Here is a 24143-nt window from a genome sequence, read left to right as displayed (position 1 = left end):
GGAGGAAAGGCTTCAGCGACAAGATGATGAAATAGCCAGCTTGAAGAAAATGGTTTTAGTTCAACATGGAAGGGGCTCTCCAATTGACAGCCCGAGACATCCTTCATCATCATCTAACAATGTGTCAAGCCATGCTCCATCGCGAGCCACGCGACCTATTAGAGTAAATATTTACAACTTCTAAACTTTTGCATTTGTAATCTGGAATTTGGCATGAGTTTGATTCTTGTACTTGTTGGATGTTTGCTAGGTAGGGAATATGGTTTCACTAAAAAGTTTGTTTGACCCAACAAAAATCGTGGCAAAGGGATATTTACAGAGTCTGAATCCATTGGATGAGGTCGGGGGACAAGCTCTTGGGCCAAACTGGTGTGAAATACAGATACAAGTTGCAATGAGTCCACGTGAGCAATTGATTAGACCGTATGATTTGCAGCAAACAATTCAAGATGCACTTGGTGCACCAGTTGCTTGGCCTTGTCATTTGGTGAGATATGCACTTAAATACATAGCAGATTTTCTGGAATTTTAGTTCTAGCTATGATGATCTAATGATCCCCTTGGTCTTTTGTGCACAGGTGGAAACAGCTGAAGAATGATGGGGACTTCATGGTTATGACTGAGGACTCTCAACAAAATGGAAAGTTTGGAAGCTACTTCTACTTCTTTCAACTTGTTAGGGATGAGAGTCTTTTAGTTTGTGCACAAGAAAGTCTTTCAAGTTATTGTAAATGACAATCTTTTGGTACTGGTTTGGAATTTTAGTACTTGCTTTTAGCACTTGTTTGCGATTTTAGCACTTGTTATCGACTTTTAATTCAATGAATTATATTTCAGTATCGACTTCTTCTTTTACATTGCTATCTGCATTCTGCTCTTTGGGATAAATTTACAAGTCCCTTGGGATTCTGGTTGATGGAATGTACAGCAGGGAGGACTAATTGCAGGTTGCTTCCATATAAAAAAAAAATAGAGAAAATTCTCCTGGCAATTAAAAGTGTCAGCATAGCTTAAGCTTCGAAAAACACTAATAACAAATGGGCATGTCGTCCAACACATTGTAGATTCACATGGCTATGTGTCCTTAAAGCCATATATTAAGACAACTCAAGATGCCTTCATAAATTTGATATCCTACTGATTCCCTACTGATGTCCTAACGCTATACAGACACTTTCTATTATCACAAAAAAAGGATTTTGTTGGCAGAGGTAAAGATATAGCAGCATGGTTTGCCTGACACATTTGAATGCTGCTAAAGATTTGAGGCTATCCCCACATTGGAAGGGACAACACTCGCCCTGCGTGTCAGGATAGATAAAGTGTCAGGTTAGATATTATATACTGACACCTTTAAATGCTGCTAAAGGCCTTTTTTGTTGTAGTGCGGAATGACTTTCAACATACTTGAAAAGAGAAAAAGAAAATCACACGATACAAGGGAATGAGAAACTTCATAGAACAACATATATAGTGCAATGATTATGCCAAAATTAAATTACACTAGAAAACTAGACTCACTTAATTTCTGCCAAAATTGGATGTGTCAATTCAAATTTGGCAAAATTCAATTTTCTCAACTTTTCTAAATAAGAAAACTTTGGCAGAGTAACCTTGCACCATGTGTAGCCATATCAAGCATTGGAATCACCACAAGTGTTGACCTTATTCTTGTCCTTGTTCTTCTGAAAAGCGGAAATAACAAGTTTCACAATTTTCTCTACCGCCATATGGGATACAGGCTCCCTTTTTTTCGGAAACAGGCTTCCATTTTTCTTGTAGGAACCCGCCCATGTTCCATTGCTAGAATCTCCTTCTACAGATTCAAGCTTTCCTTTGCCGTTCTCCATGAAGCAAAATTTCTTTTTGTGTGTTTGAGTGTGTGTATTTTTTGTTTGAAGGTAAGTAAATATGAGCTTGTGGTATGCTTCAAGAGAAAGGTATGGCTATATGTATTTATAGTGTTCAGCATGATGGTTTTATAGTGCATATCTCTCAAAAGATTTCTGGTTTGGGAGGTGATTGAGAGGAAAAATTGGAGAAAAACTGTTAGAAAGTACTTATGAACTATGGGAGATTTACATGGAAAAGGGGCAACAATGTGTACTATTACACATTTTTTTTACTACTTGGCTAAATAACTTTAGTGCTATAATTCGTGCAGCTTCTCAGTGTGAAACTATAAATTATATAAGATGTAACATAAGTAAAATTCAACTTTACTGTCATTTCATTTTTCAACATCCAACAAATGATAACCTTTAAAAGTTTCGTAGGGAAATTTCATTTGTTCAGTATCTTGTCATATCATAAGATGAATCCTGCCCCCCCCCCCCCTTTTTTTTTTTTCAGTTCTCAAGGCTATACGTTGTTCAAAAACACATTAGTTTATCATACACGAAAAAGGCAGACGTTTAGATTTTTCTTCCATGTTTAGGATTTATTATAAATAAGAGCTAAATATTATTGCACTATTGCAAAAATTTACAAATTAATTTATGATGTGGTACAACCTAATCAAAAGGGTAGTACACCATTCCTGTTCATGTCCATCTACATATCATTTGCTAGGAACTTACGTGTAGAGAAATTACGTCAAGTGTTTTGTGGTCGCTAGGTGAACCACAATAGTTAAGAAAATGGTTAGTAATTTGATCTACTTTTGCTCAAAATCAACGTTACATTGTTTTCATCCCTCAATAAAACTGTAGGAAGTGACGGGAAATTGATGAAAAAGGTTCTCCGGTGGTGCCGTAACAAATAGACGAAACTAAATTGAATTTCATATGAAGCTTAACAGGAACTGTGGGGAGATAACCTGGAAATTGAAAGCAAACAATTTCATTTCTTTTTAGTTTGGATCACTCTACCAAAGAAAAAAACCTGGATGAATAAATAACACCTTACCCTCGAAACGCAAGAGGGAAAAAGAAAAGAAGTTTGGTTAAGAAATTACCAGTCTGCTGGTCTTGGGAATGGTTAAGGGGCTGTGTATCCTGTATAAATTGACCTGTCTACTTGGTCTTTAATTTTGACAAAGATTGCAAACCACAAATATCTCATGTTTGGGGATTACGTATACGTTGGATTTTCGTGCATATTCTTTTGCATAAATCAAAACGTGTTCCCCAAGGCAAATGTGCAATTTCTTGGTATTACGGTTACCATGAAGCGGTGTAAGATGAAACATGAGGTAATCTACGTTTCTATATATATATATATATATATATATATATACCCTGTTTAGTAAAATCCAAATATTAGGAATAACCTATAAAGCATTATCAGTAAGCTACGAAAAGGAGAAATTAAACATTTGCTTGAAGAAAAAAAAGGGAAAAAGAAAAAGATAAAAAAGATTTGAGTTGCAGAATTTAAAGTTCGTAATTTATGATGTAAGGTCCAAATTGATCATTCTGTTACTTTTTGTCTCACTAAATCACGTTTTGTCTCATGAAAACATTGCTATAACAATCCTCGCAAGAAGGATGACTTGTTACTTTTTGTCTTACTAAATGAGGTTTGCCCTTATTAAGAAAAAAGAACCACGAAATCCATTAAATTACCCCTTGATTTACATCTCCTCAGCGTGTAACGTTCCATACCCCATCCATGAAATTTTCACAATAGGGAGAAATACAATTTTGCTCCCTTATGTTTGAATTGTATGCCAAATTGGTTTCTAAAATTTTGACAGCAACAAAGGAAAATACACTTTTTATCCCCCCAAACTGAATCATTTGTTTATTATGATATTCTCTACATATTTCTGTAACTTAATAAGTTTTAAATTTAAATGGCAGAATTTTTTCTAAGAGGATAGACCAATTTGGTTCCCATTGTTTAGTGAAAACACATTTGGTCCCTTAAGTGTTGATTTTTTATCAATTAGGTACAATTGATGTTTAATAATCGAATTTAGGCTAATTTTGAATGTAATCACTCAAATGGAAGGAATAAAATGCATAAGAGGCATGTATCATTTGTAAAAGAATTAAGATACAAAATTCATCAAAATTTGAAAATAATATGGATAAATGAGATGAAAGGTTGGATTTAAAGAATCATAAGGAAGGTGAAATGGTCCAATTTTGACGAACTTTGTCTCCCTTAGATCTTTTTACCAATAGTGTGTGCCCCTCACAAATTTTATTTCGTCCAAATTAAAAGACACACACATATTGAAGCAAATGTTATTTTGGGACGGGTGCATAGGAATTTAAGATTTATTTTGCCCTTTTTTCCCCCTCTTGCAGAGTCACATGACTGGTGTTAGACAAGGACTAGCCATAGGTTGAAGACATAACAAAGTTTTTGTATCCTAATTTTCAAAAGGGTAAGTACAAAACTTAAAGTAAAAATTGAGATAACAGATATTTAAATAGAACGTGCTAGTAAAAAGGATTAATCCAAGCTCCAAAAGAAAAGCAAAAAAGGAATAAATTTAACTTAGATTCTCTTTCCTCTTATGTTTCTTTCCAACAAAGTAATGGTGGTTATGCACATTCCAAGAGCAAATAAAATGCACCTTTAGGAAACCTTCTCAGGGTCAGGTGAAGAATGAAAGACCCTTCCAATGCCAGGGTTGACTCAAGCTTTCAGAAAACTCAATCTGTCACAGCACATCAAAGGGCATCTCGTCTATGACGACTAAACATTAAGGTTTAGGAGTACTGGAGTAGCTGGAGAAGCAAAAACTTGTCAGAACTATCCAGTTTAAATTTACATATTTAGCCTATCAATGCAGCAACCAGAGAAAAGAGAGGAAACAAATCATTCACATCCAATATGCTGAAATGGCAACATCTTGTGGAAGGGAATATCCCGCACCAAAGTTTGAGAATATTCTCGGCAAAAGAATCCAAAGGCAGCAGGGACATCATAAAAAACATCATCCTGACAAATAATTGAGGATAATAAGGCAGTAGTAAAATGAATGACATAATCATGAAATAATGCTGTCAAACGTTGAAACTGCAAATAACATGATATCTAATAATTCTGCCAAGTACAAATTAAAAAGCAATCTCTATGCAACTAGCTTCTAATGGAGCAAGACTGCCATGCAAAGTCCAAAGCTTGTACAATCATGTCATAAACAGCACCAAATGAACAATGTTTGTTGAAGAGCACAAAAGGAGAGTTCGTAAAGAAAGTTCAAACATAAAGGACCAACAAAATTCCTCATTGCCAAAACAATGATAGCAAACTACTTTATTCGCATAGATTGCATCCTTTAACGAGTAAGCAGCACAGCAGAACATATTTGTGCACCCAACTTCAAATGCATTTAACACCAAGAAATTAAACCTTGATTCTGCCTTAATTACATCACCCATGGGAAAAGCTCAACAGCCACGATCATTGAAGCCACCTCAAGCATATTCAATCGCACATGTGGATGACTTTCTGGGGAACATTGATATCCTCTAAAGAAACAGGAACTTTTCCTTGATGTCATCCGGAGGTAGACCAGAATGTAGCTTTATTCTTTTGAGGGCTCTTCCATGATTCAGAAGATACCTTACTGTTGAAAGCTCATCTTTGAGGCCAATAAAATTCCAAATAAAAATTTCTCTGAGACTTGACAACAAGCAACTTGGAAACTTCTTAGGAACCCTCCAGCATCCACTATGTGTTTCTCGACATTCCGAAAGCTAATTACGACAAAACAGCTTTTCAATACACTCTCCACTAAAAATACAATCAAAGTCTTAACAGAATTACTTCTTTCACATTCTATAATTCTCTTTCGCCCTCGACATAAGAGGGCCTTAAGCTGACCTTGTAAAGTTTGAAAAAAATGTAAGTTAGTGGAGCTCTCAAGCAAATCTGGTAGAAATTTCAACCCACAGCATCCAGCTTGTACCATCAATGAGGTTAATCTCTCAACCTTTGTTGACAAAGGGTAAGTCGCTTCGTTAATAACTACAGAAAAACCATTCACCTTGTCATGGATTTGAGCTCTGATCTGCAACTAAGTACAAAGGCATACAAGACAATTGTTCAATTTCCTTAATTAAGTTCTTTGTGCACCATATGGTATCTTACCTATTTATAGGCTTAATGAGAATTAGAACTAGTAGCTTCACCTTACTGGCATCAAATGAAACCGTCAGAATCTTCACATGATGAAGTGCTTGAAGTAGTTTAACAACTGAATTGCAGTTTGGGAGAGTGAAGAATAAAACAACATCAACATATGCTTCTACTAAAGAGGTATGGCTTTCAACTATGAAGTCTGTATCTCTAAATCTTCCAGATACAGGTACTCAAGGGTAGGAGCATTTATCTCGAGCTTATAGTGGAAATCAGGATTATGTACACAATCCGCATGAAAATGTAGTTAAAGTCTTTCTAGAACAGGAGATAATATCGTAATTATAGCCACATCATGACAAACATCTCTTGTGATAGGTAAGGATTTTAATACTGCACAGCGAGGTATATAAGCTTCTGAATAGAATCATTGGATTCAAATTCAACTGAATTAAGGTACAGGATAACAAGCCTAGGAAGACAGACGAAGTTTGGAACTTTGATGACAATATGATTGGATAATTCAAGAAGTTCCAGTGTTTCGCAAGTATGGAGGCTCCTACGCAATTTATACCATACATCAGGACGATAAAGAGAGACATCAAGCACTCGAACATTAGAAATTGCAGGGGTGACCCATCTATTCATGTTGAAGATATCACAACCAAATTCCCATTTCAGACAGAACTTATCTAGGGATTGCACATCACTGAGAAGCAAAGCCCTGTCAACAAACTTCACAACTTTCATCTTTTTAATGAAGCATTCACTACGTCTACAATACACCAAAACCGTCAAAATGAAAACTAGGGAATTTTAGTCCAGAGAAACTCCCCATCATCTTGATGAAATGCTGGTTGCCACAACTTCTTTTGGTGGAAGAAAAGACAGAATGGAATAGACAATCGAGTTCAGCAAATTACTAATCCTATCGTCCAAAATCACCAATTCACCGGAGGCTTTCTTATGCTTGTAGCTTGATCTTTTACCAGCAGATCGAGTCCAATATCCATTTGGCATAGTCATGAAAACCCTAGGTCATAGATGTTCTTTGAAGTTGTAATGGTTAACTTTGAACTCAAAATGAAGGGTTCAGAGCAGTGTTTTGAAACCGCGAATCAGCCATGCCTCTGGTCCGATTCATACTTGAGGTTCAAAAGTCATAAAAAACGGTCAAAACTGGTCAAAATAGTCAAAATCGCATGAACTGGGTTGAATCGTGAACCACGGTTCTCTGATTTTCTAACAATTTTTTTCATTAAATTGAAAAAGTAAAATGGTCAAACCCTAAAATCTAAAGACTCTCTCTCTTTCAAGCCATAGCCGTCACTGTTCCATTGATCATCTACTGAAATCATTACAATCAAGTTTGCTTTCTTCTTTCATTTTCTGCACTCTGGTTTCTGTACCATAACACATAAAGGCTGCTAATAGTTTTGAATGCCAAGAGGAATGAGTTCAGAGACCCACGAGTAACTTCCATGGAGTGGTTGGATATTGTCAAAGGGGTAATAAAGGAGAACAATAGTTGTAATCTATAAGTTTGTGGGCACTTGAATAAGAGTTGGATAGCACTGATGCCATCTATGTCAGTATAAGATCTCAACCATGGAGAAATTAGAGTATTGATGGCGAGAGATGATTTATTGGAACTGGAGATCGGGACAACTTGTTTACATCTTGCTTTACAATGGTTCTTCTTCTTCTTGTTCTTTTGTTTCTAATATGATTTTTGTTGCTATGCTTCTGATAGACCAACAGTGATATCAACTTCTTGTAATTTTTTATTTTTTTTATTCTCACGATTTTTTCCTCTTTAGTGCTTAACTTTTGCCCTTGTATGTATTTTTTTCCTTTTGTGGGATGAAAAGAAAGAACTCCTAATGGGTTTATGTAAAAAGTGTTTGATTTTAGTTAATTTAGAAAATAATGATTTGCATTAAATTTTCAAATGGTGTTGATTAGATTAGCATTTATCATTTAAACTTTCTTTAGCATCATTGTTTTTAAAGTGGGTTGTATTTAGCTTTCATTTCTGGAATTTGTTTAAACGATGAACATGGTGTCTTGAGGTTTACTTTCTTTGTTCAAGAGTTAGGGGTGCACCTGATTAGTAATCTATGATGATGATGATGACACAACGACTTCTTATGGTGAAGTTTCTTGAAGCTACGTCATCGCCTAGGCTTTTGAATTGTTCTTTTTGGGCTCTAGTTTTTTGGATTTGTTATATAAATAACTTTTAATTTTAGAATCTATGGTGTTTTATGGTAGGAATTAAAGATGAATTTATGGTGTTTACAATTGCCAAAAAAAAAAAATATTAAAGATGAATTTATGGTGTTTGCAATTGCCAAAAGAAAACACTAGGTATTTTGAATTTTTCGGGAAGTTTTGAACCTTTTTTTCGTAGGATGTCTTATTCCATCACATAGGTATTTTATATTTTATTTTTTTTAATAAAAATCATTAAACCGAGGTTGAACCGTGACCCAGCCACTTGACCGGTTCATTTAACGGTCTGAGTTTTAAACATTGGTTCAGAGCCAGAGGAAACATCTATCGACTGTAGCGAGGTAGTAGTCTCTGCAACCGATAGAGATTTTAAAATGAAAACAAAAGAGAGGAAAAATCTAACGAATTTCAGTAAACTGAAGAAGGGATAATTTCAAACACCACGCTTAGGTTTCTGCTATTTCACCTAAAGCACCCCTAATGTTCTAAAAATATTACTGACCTCCTCTAAAACCATGTCTTTTGTAGCAATACCACTCCTATATGATAAAAGTGTTCTGAAAATAACCAATTAAGGAAAGAGATGTAATTTTATTCTAACTCTACCCTTTTGGGTTGTCCTATCTTGAATTTTTTACCAAATTAATTTTTAATATAAGATTTTCATGGGAAGACTTAAAAACATTTTAGGGGTTGGGACTTTTATTGTATGTTCAACAATAAGAGTTAAAATAGTGATTCTTTTCTACTTTTTGGCTTTTTCTTCAAGATTTTTTTGCCTGCATAGTTGTTAGAATATAATGAGGTAAATTTAATATAAATTTGATATAGAAGGATATTAAAAGTACGAGAGAGATGTCTCATGCAAAATTAATTTTAAAATATCCACTTTTTATGGATTTCAATTTATTATCTTTTAATTTTTTTTGTCTAATTGATTATCATAAGGTTAATACAGGAAGACCAAAAGTGGAGAAAGGGGGAAGGGGAGAGGGAGGGGGAGGCGTCTTTAAGTGAAAAAATAATTATTAGAGTAGCTACTTCTTGTGGATTTTGAGTTTTACTTTTCCAATGTTTTTGGACATAGTTAATCAAATAGTAAAGTTAAATGTATATGAGGTTAATATAATACAATAAAAAGTAAGTAGAATGTTTACTTGAAACGATAATTTTATTAGAATCCCATTTTTTAAGAATTTTTTTTCTCTTCCAATTCCTTTTTTTGGCTTAAATAATTGTTAGAGTAACAAAGGCAATTTAATATAACAATGCCATAGGAGAATCGAGAGACAGAGAGAGAGAGAGAGAGATAGAGAGAGAGAGACGTTTAAGTAAAACATTAGTTGCCAGATTAATGAATTTTGGTATTTCCTTCTCCATAATTTTTTCCTTAAAATGTATTAGAATTAGTAAAAGAGATCCAATATAAAGTTGGTATTGGAGAACTAAGAAATATTGGGATGGAAAGGGTGTTTATGTGCAAAAACAATTTTTCACATGGCAATTTATTTTTATCAACTTATAGTTTTTCCTTCTAGATTTTTTCCTAGACAATTGTTAGAATAGACAAGGATAATTTAATACATAGTTGGCATAAGAGGATTAATTGAATATACGGGATGTTTTAAGTATACAAAGAACTTGAAATAATCACCAATTTATTATAGTGCTTTCAGGTGAAAGCCAGGAATATGTGAAGTCCGCTAGTATTAATATATAGCCAAAATGTCATATATAACCTTTTCTTAATGTAAATTTCTTACATTTTATCTATGGACTTGGAGATTATCACGCTCTACCGCCCTCAATTTAAAAAAATATGTGTTTTCCCTTTCTATTTAACAATATCTTTTTGGTGAATAATGGCCTTTCCAAACAAGGTTGGACATAAAGGTGAACAGCCATTGCCTGCATTGAATTTGACAATTTGACGGGAGCTCATCATTCACAGACCATGTTAGATTCTCCTTTCCCATTTTGCATTAATCAATTTCTAAGATATTATTCAACTGAAAAGAGGAAATGATAAAGGAGCTAAGAGGGTGAACGTCCACTAACCATTCAAGAGAATAATTTTCCGTTCCATTTGTCGGTTGTAAGGCTATAGTTGAGTTGAGTTGAACTGAGTAGCACTGTGCTCGAGTTCAACTCGAAAATAAGAAGGTGCTGCTCGAGTTTGAACGAGAAAAATTTTTAACCACTCGAGCGCGAGCTTGATGTTGACCAGTCTACAAGCCTTAACAAGCTCGCGTACTTGACTCGAGATTGAAGGCAGAAGCAATCACTGTTCAGCAATAGAATTAATTTGAACACTATTGAAAACTAACTCATTCGTATGCAAGTCCTTAAATATGACATGAAACTTAGATAAAACTTGCATTGCTATCTAAATTTGCATAAAAGGCTCAAAAATGAATACTAGCAAACAGAATTAACTGTAATTTATATAGACATCCAATACCAAAAGGTCCCAAACCAATACTAGACCGAGGACAAAAATTGTGACTTTGGTTTGGCCAGGCAACAAAGCCAATGTGATTAACTTAGATCACACAGAAGGAACATGTCAAAAACTATTTTGTTTTTATACCTCGAAGCCTTTGACAACTTCTTCCATAACAACAATAACAGAATCATTTGAATTCAATCCCAAGAAGCTTGTGTCCATCTCAAAATTAGGATTTTCAAGACACACCAAAATGCGAACACCAGTGCAACATTTCAAATTTCAAACAGAATCCACAATTTGATAAGTCAAAAAGATCTCAAAAAAAGACAAATCCTAGTTTCCAGAATCACTTACAAAGCCCCAAAGCCATATACAAATACAAGATAATGACAATATAAGTGAAATATGAAGTCAATTGTCAAGAGTCTAGCTCAAGTGTCATAAAAAAATATAATTAGAATAGAAAAAGTACAAAACACCATATTAATTGTTGCTGCCTAGTACAACTCTCAAAATAGTCAGTTCCTAGTTCCTATTTCCACTACTATGAATGAGCAAAATGACATGGGGTTCAACTATTCGAGCAGCTAACAAGCTATACAACTTCTGTCCTAAGCTATCCAACCTATAATTCACACTTGCACATCAAATGGATCAACAATTAGACAAGTAATAACGAAAGAACCAAGAAGATCAGTTTGGTAAAAAAAAAATAGAATGCCTTTCTTTCACTGTTTTCAACTGCAGCTGCTACCTACACCATAAGCAAGAATTTCACCATAAGCAAGTCCTACCAGCAAAAAGTAAAAATGTATCAAGTTAATGCATTTAACTAGGATAAAATTAGATCAACAAACAACTACAATTACCATAATAGTAGACTTACTCAGTGACTCATGACATCATGCTGTTGGAAGCTTAATTTCCTTCATTATTTTCACATGCAGCTGCTGCATACACAAAAAAAGTAAACATATGTCACAACACAAGTCAGCAAATTAAAAAAATTTGAAAATTGATAAGTAATTTATGAAAATCAGAAGATCATCATGTATGTAAAGTAAAACTCACTTTCATTTTTTTTTATGCCATAAAAATTTCTACACCAATCTCCGTCGCACATTAAGATTTGAATAATGTCCGCAGACAATGAAGAATGATAAGGATTAAGTGCTCTTGTTCTGACGTTGAATGTGGCCTCAGGTGCCACTGTAGTTATAGGGATAGCCAATATATCGCGAGTCATCTCAGACAATATTAGATATATGATATTATTGACTTTCCACCATTTTAGGCAATCAAATGATTCTGGACTTGAACCAATTGCCTGCCAGGCATATCCAAATAATCTGAAAACTTAGATTTGTGAGGCTTCGAAATCTCCATTTCTACACAATATTCATCAAAAGTATCCTAATCAGAAGACTTAGGTGGAATTGGACCCCGACTATTAGATTTCATGTGACTCCAATGCTTTTCCACTTGTACTGGTAGCTTCAGCCACATATTCCTCAAATATGTCAAAGATTGCTTTCTAGGACTTTGATGACATTCTCTTGAGCTTGAAAGGGCAAATATATTTTTGGAAAGGTAAACTCTATGACCTGCATTTTCTGTCTTGGATCCAAAACATTCGCCCCAATAGTTATCAAATATGAATTTCACTCGATGAACCATTCCCTAAATGAAGTCATCTTCATTGTTCTCTTTTGAATCTAAGAGTGTCTTCACCTTAAAAATCTCCCGGAGGAATAGATTGCTTGTCGGATAAGCATTACTTGAGATTATATGCATGGCTATCCAGAAGGTCTCTAGAATGTTGCACACCTTTTCTACTTTATTCCAGTCCTCAATAGATGGACAACAATCATATTGAGGCTCTCTATCTTGAAATCGGGGAAAGACCTCCTTAAACTTGATTGCACAACTTAGCATTTTGAAAGCCGAATTCCACCTAGTTCTACAATCACGAATTAAAATTTTGTTCGGTATTTGTAATTGTTGAGCAATCTCAGCACATGGAAGCCTCTTGATATCAAATCGATTGACAAACTCAACACTCTCCCTAATATTTTCAATAATATCAGCAATCTCATCAAGGCCATGTTGAACCATAAGGTTCAAGATATGAGCAGTGTAGCGGACATGGAAAATTTTTGCCCCCGAGGACTAGCTTTCTAGATCTAGAGAAATCATCTCTCAAAAGTCGCACAGCGACATCATTATTTGCTGCATTGTCAACTGAAACAGTATACAACTTATTCTCAATACCCCACTTCTTTACACATTTAAAATTACAGCCAAGATTTCAGCACCTCATTGCAGTAGTGGTATGTGGACAAAAATGGAGAACTCACTTTTGCAACTTCAAATTTTGATCGATCCAATGGCCAATGATGACCATGTATTTAATCTTTTTATTTTTAGACTTCCATGTATCAATTATTATGCTGACTTTATTCACCCGAGACAATAGGCTCTTTAATTTCTATTTTTCATCTCATATACTTGCTAACAATCATTTCTTGATGTTGTTCATGAGATTTGTCCACTCAAGAATCGCACATTTCATCATCAAATTGAAACCCTCCTTTTCCATTATGTTGGGTGGGTGCTCATGCATTAAAATTCAATGTGCAGTTGATCATGCATTTTCTCCATACCAAATTTACCTGAATGCAAGGCTGGGATAGTCGAAAAAGTAAAATCACATGGCTAGAAATTTGTCTTTGTTTGTTGGTTAGCCTGGCCAAGCTTTGCTTTTCTAGCTGGGCAAGCATTTCGATGCCTCCACAAGCTAGTGGTTTGCTTGGTTTTTCCCAATGATATTCTCTTCATACAATGAAGATAAACTGCATAGTGTGCGCTATTTTCTTCAAATTCTTTATAGTCATTCCAAGTCTCTGATGTCTTGGTTCTTTTCAAAGCGTGGAATGCATCTTCTCCTTTGTCTCGCTCAATAGTTTGTACATTATTTTCAATCTCCATAGCTCACACAAGTTCTTCTTCATTTTTTAAAAGAGCATTTTGGGTGCCAATGGTGCTCCTTCAATTGCTTGCCTTTCGTTGTCATTACTCACCACAATTGGGCTGTCTAATTGACATGGAGTGAATGAATCAGCAGTAGAGGCAATTGCGCTATGGGATTGACTGAACTTTCGCTTATTCTTTGTATACAATGTGGCTAAATAACTCTAGCGCTATAATTGGTGCAGCTTCTCAGGGTGAAACTATAAATTATATAAGATGTAATATAAGTAAAATTCAACTTTACTATCATTTCGTTTTTCAATATCCCACAAATGATAATCTTTAAAATTCTCATAGGGAAATTTCAATTATTCAGTATCTTATCATATCATAAGATGAATCTTGGGCCTTTTTTTTTCAATTCTCGACGCTGTAGGTTGTCCAAAAACATATACATGAAAAAGAGAGACGTTCACAAGTTTTTTTTTTTGGCAACTGATAAGTGCATATTTTGAGTGTTTTAAGTGTGTTTTATTAATTAGTTTTGGTGTGTTTTATTCAGTTTTATAGCTTTTTTTTTTTTTCCGAAACGATAGGATTTTTCATTGCTTTAATGAGAAAGAGTACATATACGAGCAACGGCTCGAGAGAAAGCTATACAAAAAGTGTTCTAAGAACACTGAGGAAACAGTCTTTCCTCATCAACAATAACGCCTAAGGCATCTTCACTTAATTTTTTGCTAACTAACATATGTTCTTGTCTACACAAGTCAAAAGAGCACATGCAAAACAACCTCTGTAACTTAGAGATGTCTTCCAGTACTGTTGCCATCTTGATGTCCGCAGGGCTCTGCTGTTTGATTTGTCTCCATAGCTCCTTGTTACAAAACTTCAGCTTCACCTTACTCCAGTTTCGATGCACAGCTTTGCACAAGGCCAGCTTCAGAGCTAGTGCATCGTCTATGACTTTGCTTCCCAAACTGATCTCATTCATTAACCACCCTGTCATTCTATTCCTTGCATATTCCTTCACTGTGACTCCTATCCCAACAGTATGCTGTCCTGTTTTCTTTGTTGTTTCTATCTCCATTATCACAGCTCCCTCATTCGTAAAGTTCTGATCTTGCAAATCTTGTCTAGGGGCTGTTTCTCCTGTGCTCTTTCCAAATGTCATGCCCTCTTCCTGCAGTTGTTCCCACCAATCCTTGTGTGCTCTTGCTATTGTTTTGAAAGGTGTAACTATGTCAGATTTCTCGAATTCCCTCTTATTTCTTGCTTTCCACACCTGCCATAGGATATTAGCCGTTAAACCAATGTGTTCCAACCCCTCTGGTCTAAACCGTGCTTCTGAAATCCTTAGCCACCATTGCTTGAAGTTCCCTTGTTGGTCCTTTGCCCCATCCCACTGAATAGGAGCTGCCTTCCAAATGTTCATTGAATGAGGACAGGTCAACAGGAGGTGTTCTACTGTTTCCTGTGCTGTTCCACAAGTTGTACAAGTAGGATCACCCTGTCCCGTTCTCCTCCTCACTGCTTCCTTCACTGGCAGGGCTCCTTGAATGCATTTCCAAATAAAGAACTTGATCTTGTGCTTAATGTTTAAACTCCACAGAGTGTTCCACATTTGAACAACTTGAGGGCTACCATCTGCATAACTGGAACTTGCTCCATCAGGGTTGCCCTCTTTTCTTTTTCTGTTTTGCTTCATCAGGAGATTGTAGCCCGAGTTTACAGTGTATTGCCCTCCCGCCTTTGGTTGCCAATAAAAGCTATCCTCCCTCTCTGAAAGACTCAAGGGAATAGCTAGAATTTTGTGCGCATCAGCTCTGTTAAAATTTCTGAAGATGATATTCCTATTCCATCGTTGATGACATATGAGCTCTTCCACCTTTTCCAGCCCACAATTGTTCCTTCGACTTGTTGTCGGCCTACCTGTAGTTGTATCTGGAATCCACTTATGTTCCCAGATGCTTGTACTACGCCCATTCCCTATCCTCCTAATCAGTCCTTCATTGATTAGGCTTCTTGCTCCCATTAAGCCTTGCCAAAACCATGATGCATTTTTGGTGGGACTGCAATGTAAGATGAACTCCTTTGGAAAATATTTAGCTTTTAACACTTTGGTCACCAACAGATTTGGTCTAGTAATTAACCTCCATATTTGCTTTCCTAGCAGAGCTTGATTAAAAGCTTCAAGGTCCTTGAATCCTAGACCTCCTGCCTTTTTTTCCAAAGCCATTCTTTCCCAAGAAATCCAGTGTATTTTGTTCTTTCCATTAGATTCTCCCCACCAAAAATTGGCCATCAGTGCACAGACATCTTTACACAATTTCCTTGGCAGCTTAAAGCACGACATAACGTACGTAGGCATAGCCATTGCGACTGCCTTCAGCAAAACTTCTTTACCTGCGGGGCTCAGAAATCTGTTTTTCCAGTTCTGGAATCTTTTCCTTATATTGTCCCTCACAAAGCCAAAAATCTGTTCTTTCGTTCTTGAGACAACCATTGGGAGCCCCAAATATTTGCCTTGTGTTGCCTCTCTCATTCCACCCAGAGCTTGACAGATTTCCCCCTTCTTCTCGCTAATCATGTTTTTGCTAAAGAACACTGCAGACTTGTCCAAATTGACCAACTGCCCTGAGGAGTTTTCATATACTTTTAAGACTTTCATAATCTCCCCTGCCACTTCCTTATTTGCTTTACAAAATATGATAGAATCATCAGCAAAAAAAAGGTGAGTAAGAACTGGACCCTGCCTGCTGATCTTTAGACCTGCAATTCTTTTGCTTTCCTCAGCTCTTCTCAACAAGTTCGAGAAACCTTTTGAGCAGATTAAAAACAGGTAAGGGGACAAAGGGTCCCCCTGCCTGATTCCCCTCTCTGGGGACACATAACCTTTGACTTCCCCGTTACAGTTGAAAGAGTAACTCACTGTCTTCAGGCAGCTATGGATCCAGTTGATCCATGTAGCACAGAATCCCATTTGTTCCATCATAGCAAGCAGAAAGTGCCACTCCACCCTATCGTAGGCCTTTGCCATGTCCAATTTGATTGCCATGTAGCCTTCTTTCCCCTGTCTTTTGTTTTTTAGATAATGCATATACTCATGAGCAATAATCACATTATCCAAAATCTGTCTATCAGGAATAAAAGCAGATTGAGTTTTGCTAATGCAAGCATCCAGAACATGCTTCAGTCTATTGGCCAAGATTTTGGATATGATTTTGTAGATCACACTGCATAGACTGATAGGCCTGTAATTTTTCAAATTGATTGGATGCAGAGTTTTGGGAATGAGAGATATGACCGTATGGTTCACAGACTTAAGCATAAGACTTGAGTGAAAAAAAGCTTTGATTGCTGGTATGATATCATTCTTAATGGAGCTCCAGAAATTCTGAAAAAACAATGGAGTCATTCCATCATGACCTGGTGCTTTTTCTGGATTCATAGAGAACAAAGCCTCATGGATTTCTTTCTCGCTAACTTCCTTGATCAGATTATCATTCATCTTCTGAGTGATTGAGTGTGGAATACCAGATAAAATTTCTGTCATTTCACCTCTCCCTCCACTCGTGAACAGCTCCTTAAAATAGACAGCAATTTCAGTCACAACCTCATCCTCATTGTTAGTCCAAGACCCATCCTCTCTTTGTATTTTGCTCAAATTATTACTCACTCTCCTCCCCTTGACATAAGAGTGAAAATACTTAGTATTTTTATCCCCTTCCCGCAGCCAACTAATTCTAGCCTTTTGACTCCAAAAGATTTCTTCCTCCTTATAAGCTTCGGCCAGCTGCTTCTTAAGTTCCCTAACCTCCCCGTTTCTCTTATCTGCATCTAAGTTCCTAACTCTATCCAGCTCTTGCTTAAGGTCATTAATTTTGCTCCTAAAGTTAGATTGGACTTTATTTCTCCACTTCAAAAGTTCGATTCTGCAATTTTTAATCTTCCTAGTTACTTTGAACATTTTAGAACCATGTTCCTCCTTGTTCCAAGCCTGCTCCACCACTTCCTGAATCCCCTCTTTGTAGAGCCATCTCTTATCAAAATAAAACCTCTTCTTCTTCCTTCCAATCCCTGGATTAGTATCTAGTAAAAGTATGGAGTGATCAGAAGCAAGGGTATCAATGTGTTGACACCTTGCCCTCTCAAACTCTTGAAACCACTCCACACTTCCAAGACATCTGTCAAGCCTTTGTCGGACTTCACCTTCGTTATCCCAGTGATTACTCCACGTCCAAGGGTGACCTTCAAAACCTATATCCACTAATCTATTACAATCTATGAACTCTCTAAAGTCCCTAAAACTCCTCTCCTCCCTATACGCTCCCCCCCATTTTTCATCATTGGACAAAATATCGTTAAAGTCACCTGTGATTAAGAATCTGGATCCCCACAATCTGCTTCTATCAGTTAACACTCTCCATTGTTCTTTCCTAAATCTCTGGTCACAACTGGCATAAACTCCAATAAACCACCAAGTAGCCCGGGACTCATTATCTTCCACTTTGGCTTCTATAGTGAAGGCTGTAGTGTTTACCTCCACAATTTGAGTTTCCTTAGTCCATAACAAAGCCATTCCACCTGCCCTATTCATAGCTTCCACTGTTACATTATGATCCAACCTTAGATTTCTAGCTATTCTATCTATCACATTCTTCCTGTTCTTAGTCTCGCTTAAGAAAAACATACTTGGGGAGGAGAGGTTGTTAACCTCCCTCAGACTGGGAACTGTCAAGGGACTCCCCACCCCTTGGCAATTCCACACCACAACTCTCATTTGCAACTGGAGGTCCCATTAAGGAAGGACCCCTCTCCCTTTCCCCTAGTCTCTTCAGAATATAGCTCAACCATAGGTTTAGATTTTTTCCCTTGATTTGCACCCTGTTGTGCTTCCTCCATCAATTCATCTTTAATCAACATCTTCCTTTTTCCAGTTCTAGCCTGAGAAAAGTCATTACCATTTAACACTTGTAATGGTTTTCTAGTTTTGACTGGAGGCTTTAACTTTCTAAAGGATCTCCTGTATTGCCTTTCTATCACCCCTCCCATCTTTTCATCTCCCAGGGAGTCCTGATGAAGAACTAAGACCCCTACCTCTTTCTCCCTGAGCTCGGTTTCCAGATTTTGGTTGTGCACTGTCACCTCTACATCCTCCTCCATCTCTTCCGCTGCAGTACAAGTCTGGATTCCTTCCCCCATTGGAAAAGAGGTGGTGAGAACAAGGCCCTCTTTCTCAACGTTCCTCTGTCTCTCCACCTTATCATGAGATCCTGCCTTATCTTCCTCCTCTCTAGTTGAGATTTCTATATCCAGCTCTGTTCTAAGATCAGACCCTACTATCTCCCTCTCCTGGTTGCTACCACTTCGTTTACCAGAGAACTCCAATCCATCTACAACCTTCTTCAGATTTTGTGGCCTATTTTTTTCCTGTTCGACCATCTCCCCATTCCTAAAAGTCCAGTAACGTTTATCACTCCCCTCGGTCGACCTCCCAAATTTTTCCTGGGGTGAAATCCTAGTGTTCCCTGCTCTCAGCCAAGGACCGTACTGGTTCTCAGCATTGTTACCTCCTAAACTTCGCTTTTCATTGCAGGACCTCTCACTGTGTCCTACAATCCCGCAGTTATAGCAGAAATCCGGACATCTTTCGTATTTGAAAGCTATCCATTTTCCAGCTCCCGCAATCCTGACCACGGTACCTCTGAGAAGAGGTTTAGATAGATCGACCAAAGCTAACACTTTCAAATGTCTACCCTCCTTCCCTCCAGATTGTGGGACTAAAACCTCCTTAACATCAATAAAAACTCCTCCTATCTTTTTTCCAACCTCCTTAGAAAGCCAGTGAACTGGTAAGTTCCAGAGTTGCACCCACAGAGGTGCTGTCATGAAGGCTTTGTAATCCTCTTCTATACCTTCTACCCATCTTTTCAGGACTAACATCTGATTGTCTATAACCCAAGGTCCCCCCTCTACTATTCTGTGCTGATCATCAGGATTTTGCACGTTGAACTGGAACACGTTAGGTCCCAGTTCCACCACGGACAGATTCCTGGGGTACCCCCAGGCCACAGCCACAAAGTTTTTAATTCCAGTGAAATTAATAACTTTTTCTCCTATAACTCGACCAATAAAGCTGTTCTCACAAGCTCTCACCCCCGTATGAAAGTCCTCCAGCTCCAACGTCGGTCCAAGCAGCTCATTCCCTTCAAGGGAAAATTTCTGTAGGAGCTCTGTCAAATCTCCCTCCATGGTACAAACCAGCAATTCCACGTGGTATAACCACCCACACTCAGGATAACCCAACGCAAAGCAGACAGCAAAGGGACCCAAAAAAACAAAAGATAAGAGTGGACCAAAAGGCTAAACAGAAAAAAGGTTTCAGCAAAGAAAATAGACAAATAGAGAAAAATAATGATCTCTGCTCACTTGTGCCGCATACGCAAGACAAAGGAAAGAAAGAACACTAACTCTCTTTTGTCCAGGCATTAGCAAACATCAGTTGGTAGTGGCGCTTGATCTTCTGCCCTTCATGCACTGACTAGCTGTAGCTGATCTACGTACCTTTAAACTTGAATCCAAAGACTCTCATAGTTGATTATTGATCGATGGTTTCCTAGAAGTTGATTTGCAGGAATGTGGAATTTTGAAAATATTTGAAAAGTGCTGACTTCCCACCAAAGAGGTGAGAGGGCTCTTAACCCAAGAGAGAGCACAACTACTTTAGAGTGAGAAAACCTCTACTATAGTGAGAGGAAAAATTTTCAGTTTTATAGCTTATGGGCTAAGTTTCTTGTGAAACTATGCATTTTATGGTTTAAGTGGTAAACATTGCATTTCTACAGACTAAAGTGGTGAAACTTCATATTTTTGTAGGTTTAATAATTCAAACATCAAATGGCATGAATTGAGAAGATAATTGGATGATTGATGATGGTTTGAAATGATAAAAAGAGAATATGAAGTGCAAGAGATAAAATACAACTTAATATACAAGAAGAGAGTTTTCTAGCTTTGACACCTTGTGGTATTTCAGCATTATCTTGGGCTACAAGTATTGGATAGAGGTGATTCTTGTTTGAAGCTAAGAGATAAATCTGCATTTGATATGAGACATCGAAGTCCAGTTTAGTAGTTTTTATTGTCAAAATGTCGAAATACAAAAGTACATTTTCATTGTCGAAAGTTGAAACAAAGTTTTGACCAGTTGAGGGTATTTTGGTCATTTCATGGTCTACAGAGCTCCAAATTGGATGATTTTTGGTACATTGGAAAGTTAACTCAAAGAGTTACAACTTTTATGTTTTGTATAAGAGTGAATTCAACGTCTGTCATTAAGAAAATATCAGTTGAACTGGGACAAAAAACAGAGCAAAGAAAAGATTGACCAGAAATGAGCAAACCTGCAAAAGAGCAATACGTGGGGTACAATACGCAACCCAAGGTCAAATTTTTCAGGTCACGTATTCATCATTTTTAGCTGCAACTTGCTCTAGAACTTGTGCTCTGTTTAGACAACTTTCCAGCTCAATTCCAGCAAGTGGTTTCGGCTGTATCTAATCAAGAAGAATGTGAAAACTTGGAGAAATAACCTTTGGGAGTTTCAAGAGCAAAAAATAACAACTAAAAACAACTATTATTGTTGGCTTGTTAAACCAGCAAAAATAAAAGTTCCTACTCTAAAAATATGAATTCGAGCGTAGCGGTAAGTAGGGTTGTATCCACAGAGACTGGGTGATTTATTTCTTTGTGAAGATATTAAATGAAAAAGGGGGATTATGAGAAATTAACTAAATAACTCACTTGAATAAAAATAAAGACAACACAAAATTAAATAAAACTTAATCAAGAAAAGGCAATAATCTAGTCGAAGGTCTAATCTCCACTTTGATTCATTTAACTGATCATCGATGTATAGGTGAAATCAATTATTTATGAATAAACTGGTTATGGTGGTCAACAAGCTCTGACAACCTGCCTCTCCTTATTGTTTCGATAACCACAACAAGCTCTGTGACTATTTCTCTTGCCAATTAAGCAACCCTAAACAAGCTCTTAGGATTTAACCTATTGACAGCATTAATAATTAGAGAAGCCACCAATTCTAACCAACAAACACACTAGCTCGGTTCATTTCAACTAGATTATATATTCCCGTGATATAGATTCGAAAGTTTCTACTACAATCAAATTATATCACTCGTCACAAATACTAAAACCATCAAATAATTACGGATTTGATATTTTAGATGGCAATAGACTTTTTTGAGAATTAAATATTGATCAGGTATTTAACTGTAGGAAATAATCATAATTATGAATGATTAGAGAATATATAAATACTCATAAATAAATGAAACATATATATCAAATTAGATCTCATAGTATTGTTGAACAAAGCTTCAATTATCCTTCAACTAAAAAAGAAACAAGCCGCTCCTCATGGTGGATTCGCAGCCACAAAAAATTCTAGGGTTTATTGTTCTTTTAAGAGAAAAAAGAGGAAAAGGAATGAGAGACCCTGGCCGAAGGCTTCCCCCCTTCTTATACCCCTAGGATACCAGTTTAATCGCAATGGACCAAGGAAAACGTCTTCTAAAAGGAAAAGACTTCCTTTTCTAGTCTTATTCCTACTTAAACTAATAAAGTAATAAAAATTCAATAGGCTAATTACTTTCCAAATGGAATGCATCACTCCACAATTGATCAGAACTTCCAATTTGTGTCTAATGCAGCAACAAGGACACGACAAGTGCAATCCCATGGGTTTCGTCTTTCACTTGGTCATTCGTTGCCCACGTCTTATAGAATGTAGTCTTCTGAAAATTTCATATTTGACGCACCTTTTATTCTCTTTTTAGCACAAATTCCTAGAAATAACACGAAAAATCAAATATGAGTAAAATCTATCAATTAACACCATATTTTAGCAAAATAAAGGGGAAATTATTCACAAATTATATGCACAATTAGCCACTTAACAAATTCCCCCACTCCTAAACCATGCTTGCCCTCAAGCATTCACTACCCAAGGATCACAGCCAAGATGGCAAATATTTCATAGCACAGTGCATACTAACACAAGTATCATGTCTTCTCAACAATTTTATCAAAATCAGGATGCACAAGATTCAATAGCTCTCACATGGATAATAATGTATACACTTAGCACTCAAATGTTTAAGGGGATATTTAACACTCAAATCAATACCATGAAATGACATTACTATAAGCTTGCTAATATATCACATTTTCACCACTTAAAATGAATTGAATGCAAAAATCAATGGGTCTTTATAAGGGTTGTAACAGGGCTTGGGTTAAGGATTGGATAAAAGGGAAAATTTTAGGTGTAAATATATAAAAAGAAATACCAATAATACTTTGCATGAAGTCAAACTTCTTTGTCATTCACATGTATGGCTAGCTTCAAAGCATGTCAATAACTTCTCCAAACTTGGCAAGTGCAAAGGCAATTTAGGCATTGGCCCAACTACCACAAAATAACACAAGTGCACTTCACAACAAAATTTTTTTATTTTTTTTTCAACTTTTCATTTTTTTTAATATTTGTTCTTGTATTTTTTTGTATTTTTTCCCTCATTTCTCTCTTTTTTTTAAATGCACAACATAACTACCACACTTGCCAACCATAAACGTACTTTTAGAACACTTTGAAATTTTCATGCAAGAATATTAATGTATTCCTTTGACACAAGGTTCCAATGAGAAGGTTCAAACGAAAAAGATTTAAGGTAACAAATTTGGCTATTAAACAAAGAAAAGTGTCGCGCCCCATTTTTTGTAAGAAAAATAAATAAATAAATGGTTTAAAAAAGTGAATTTTTGATTTGAAAAATGAATTTTGATTTACAAAGAAAATGAAGAAAAATATGGGTCTAAATGGGACTTAAAAATGCGACGATTCGACCCAAAATATAGTTTAAAAAGGGTTTATTGAATGAAAAATGGAGTCGCCACTTGGTATAGAATTAAGGTGTACCAAGTCACCTAAAAATGAATTTTTCGAAAAAATAGAAAACCCTTTTTAAACGACTCCTAGTCTACGAAAATCAAAGGAAAGGTTCGGGAGTCACATTTAACGAAGGGGAAGGCAAGGATAAAAATCCAAGGCACCCCTTCGACCTAGCCAAGGCTAGTTGCGTGATTTAGTCAAAGATTTTCTTGTTTTAATCTTAAGATTTATCACATTTGGATGTGCTATATGAATGCAACCCTAGACCTAGGAAGGTATCGGGGGTCAAAATTTCTCTTCAAAACTTGAATGGTGTCAATCACATTAATTGTGATGCCCAATAATGACTCTTTGGAGAGGTCACGAATAATGCAAAAATATGAGACTCTAAGAAAAGGAAAAGGATAAAATAATTATAGAAATATACATGTCTTAAAGGAATGCATCATGTCGGGTACGGGGGACTAATGT

The 24143-nt window shown here is 36.4% G+C and overlaps 2 protein-coding genes across 2 annotated transcripts; both read right to left on the bottom strand.

Annotated features, from left to right (window-relative positions):
• Window positions 1–4773: 4773 nt before the first annotated feature.
• On the bottom strand, window positions 4774–6789 carry LOC113729042 (putative FBD-associated F-box protein At1g55030). Its single transcript, XM_072077631.1, has 4 exons — window positions 6434–6789; window positions 6093–6255; window positions 5870–5971; window positions 4774–4896 (listed from the first exon to the last, which is right to left on the bottom strand). The coding sequence occupies exons 1-4, from the start codon at window positions 6787–6789 to the stop codon at window positions 4774–4776; spliced, it is 744 nt and encodes a 247-aa protein (XP_071933732.1).
• A 5614-nt stretch (window positions 6790–12403) lies between these two features.
• LOC140036280 (zinc finger BED domain-containing protein RICESLEEPER 2-like) lies at window positions 12404–12838 on the bottom strand. The gene has a single exon (XM_072077630.1). It carries the CDS (start codon window positions 12836–12838, stop codon window positions 12404–12406), a length of 435 nt encoding a protein of 144 aa, XP_071933731.1.
• Window positions 12839–24143: the final 11305 nt, after the last annotated feature.

The sequence above is a fragment of the Coffea arabica genome, chromosome 2e, assembly GCF_036785885.1.
Source record: "Coffea arabica cultivar ET-39 chromosome 2e, Coffea Arabica ET-39 HiFi, whole genome shotgun sequence".
Lineage (NCBI taxonomy): Eukaryota > Viridiplantae > Streptophyta > Magnoliopsida > Gentianales > Rubiaceae > Coffea > Coffea arabica.
Note: the sequence above shows the minus strand (reverse complement) of the source record. Positions and strands in the feature narration are given on the sequence as shown.

Coding starts and splice junctions, on each gene's coding strand:
- LOC113729042 (XM_072077631.1), bottom strand. CDS start 6,789: ATGAAAGTTGTGAAGTTTGTTGACAGGGCTTTGCTTCTCAGTGATGTG. Junction 5,972..6,092: donor TTTCATTTGATGCCAGTAAG/GTGAAGCTACTA, acceptor ACTTAGTTGCAG/ATCAGAGCTCAAATCCATGA. Junction 4,897..5,869: donor AGAGATTAACCTCATTGATG/GTACAAGCTGGA, acceptor ATTATTTGTCAG/GATGATGTTTTTTATGATGT.
- LOC140036280 (XM_072077630.1), bottom strand. CDS start 12,838: ATGGTTCAACATGGCCTTGATGAGATTGCTGATATTATTGAAAATATT.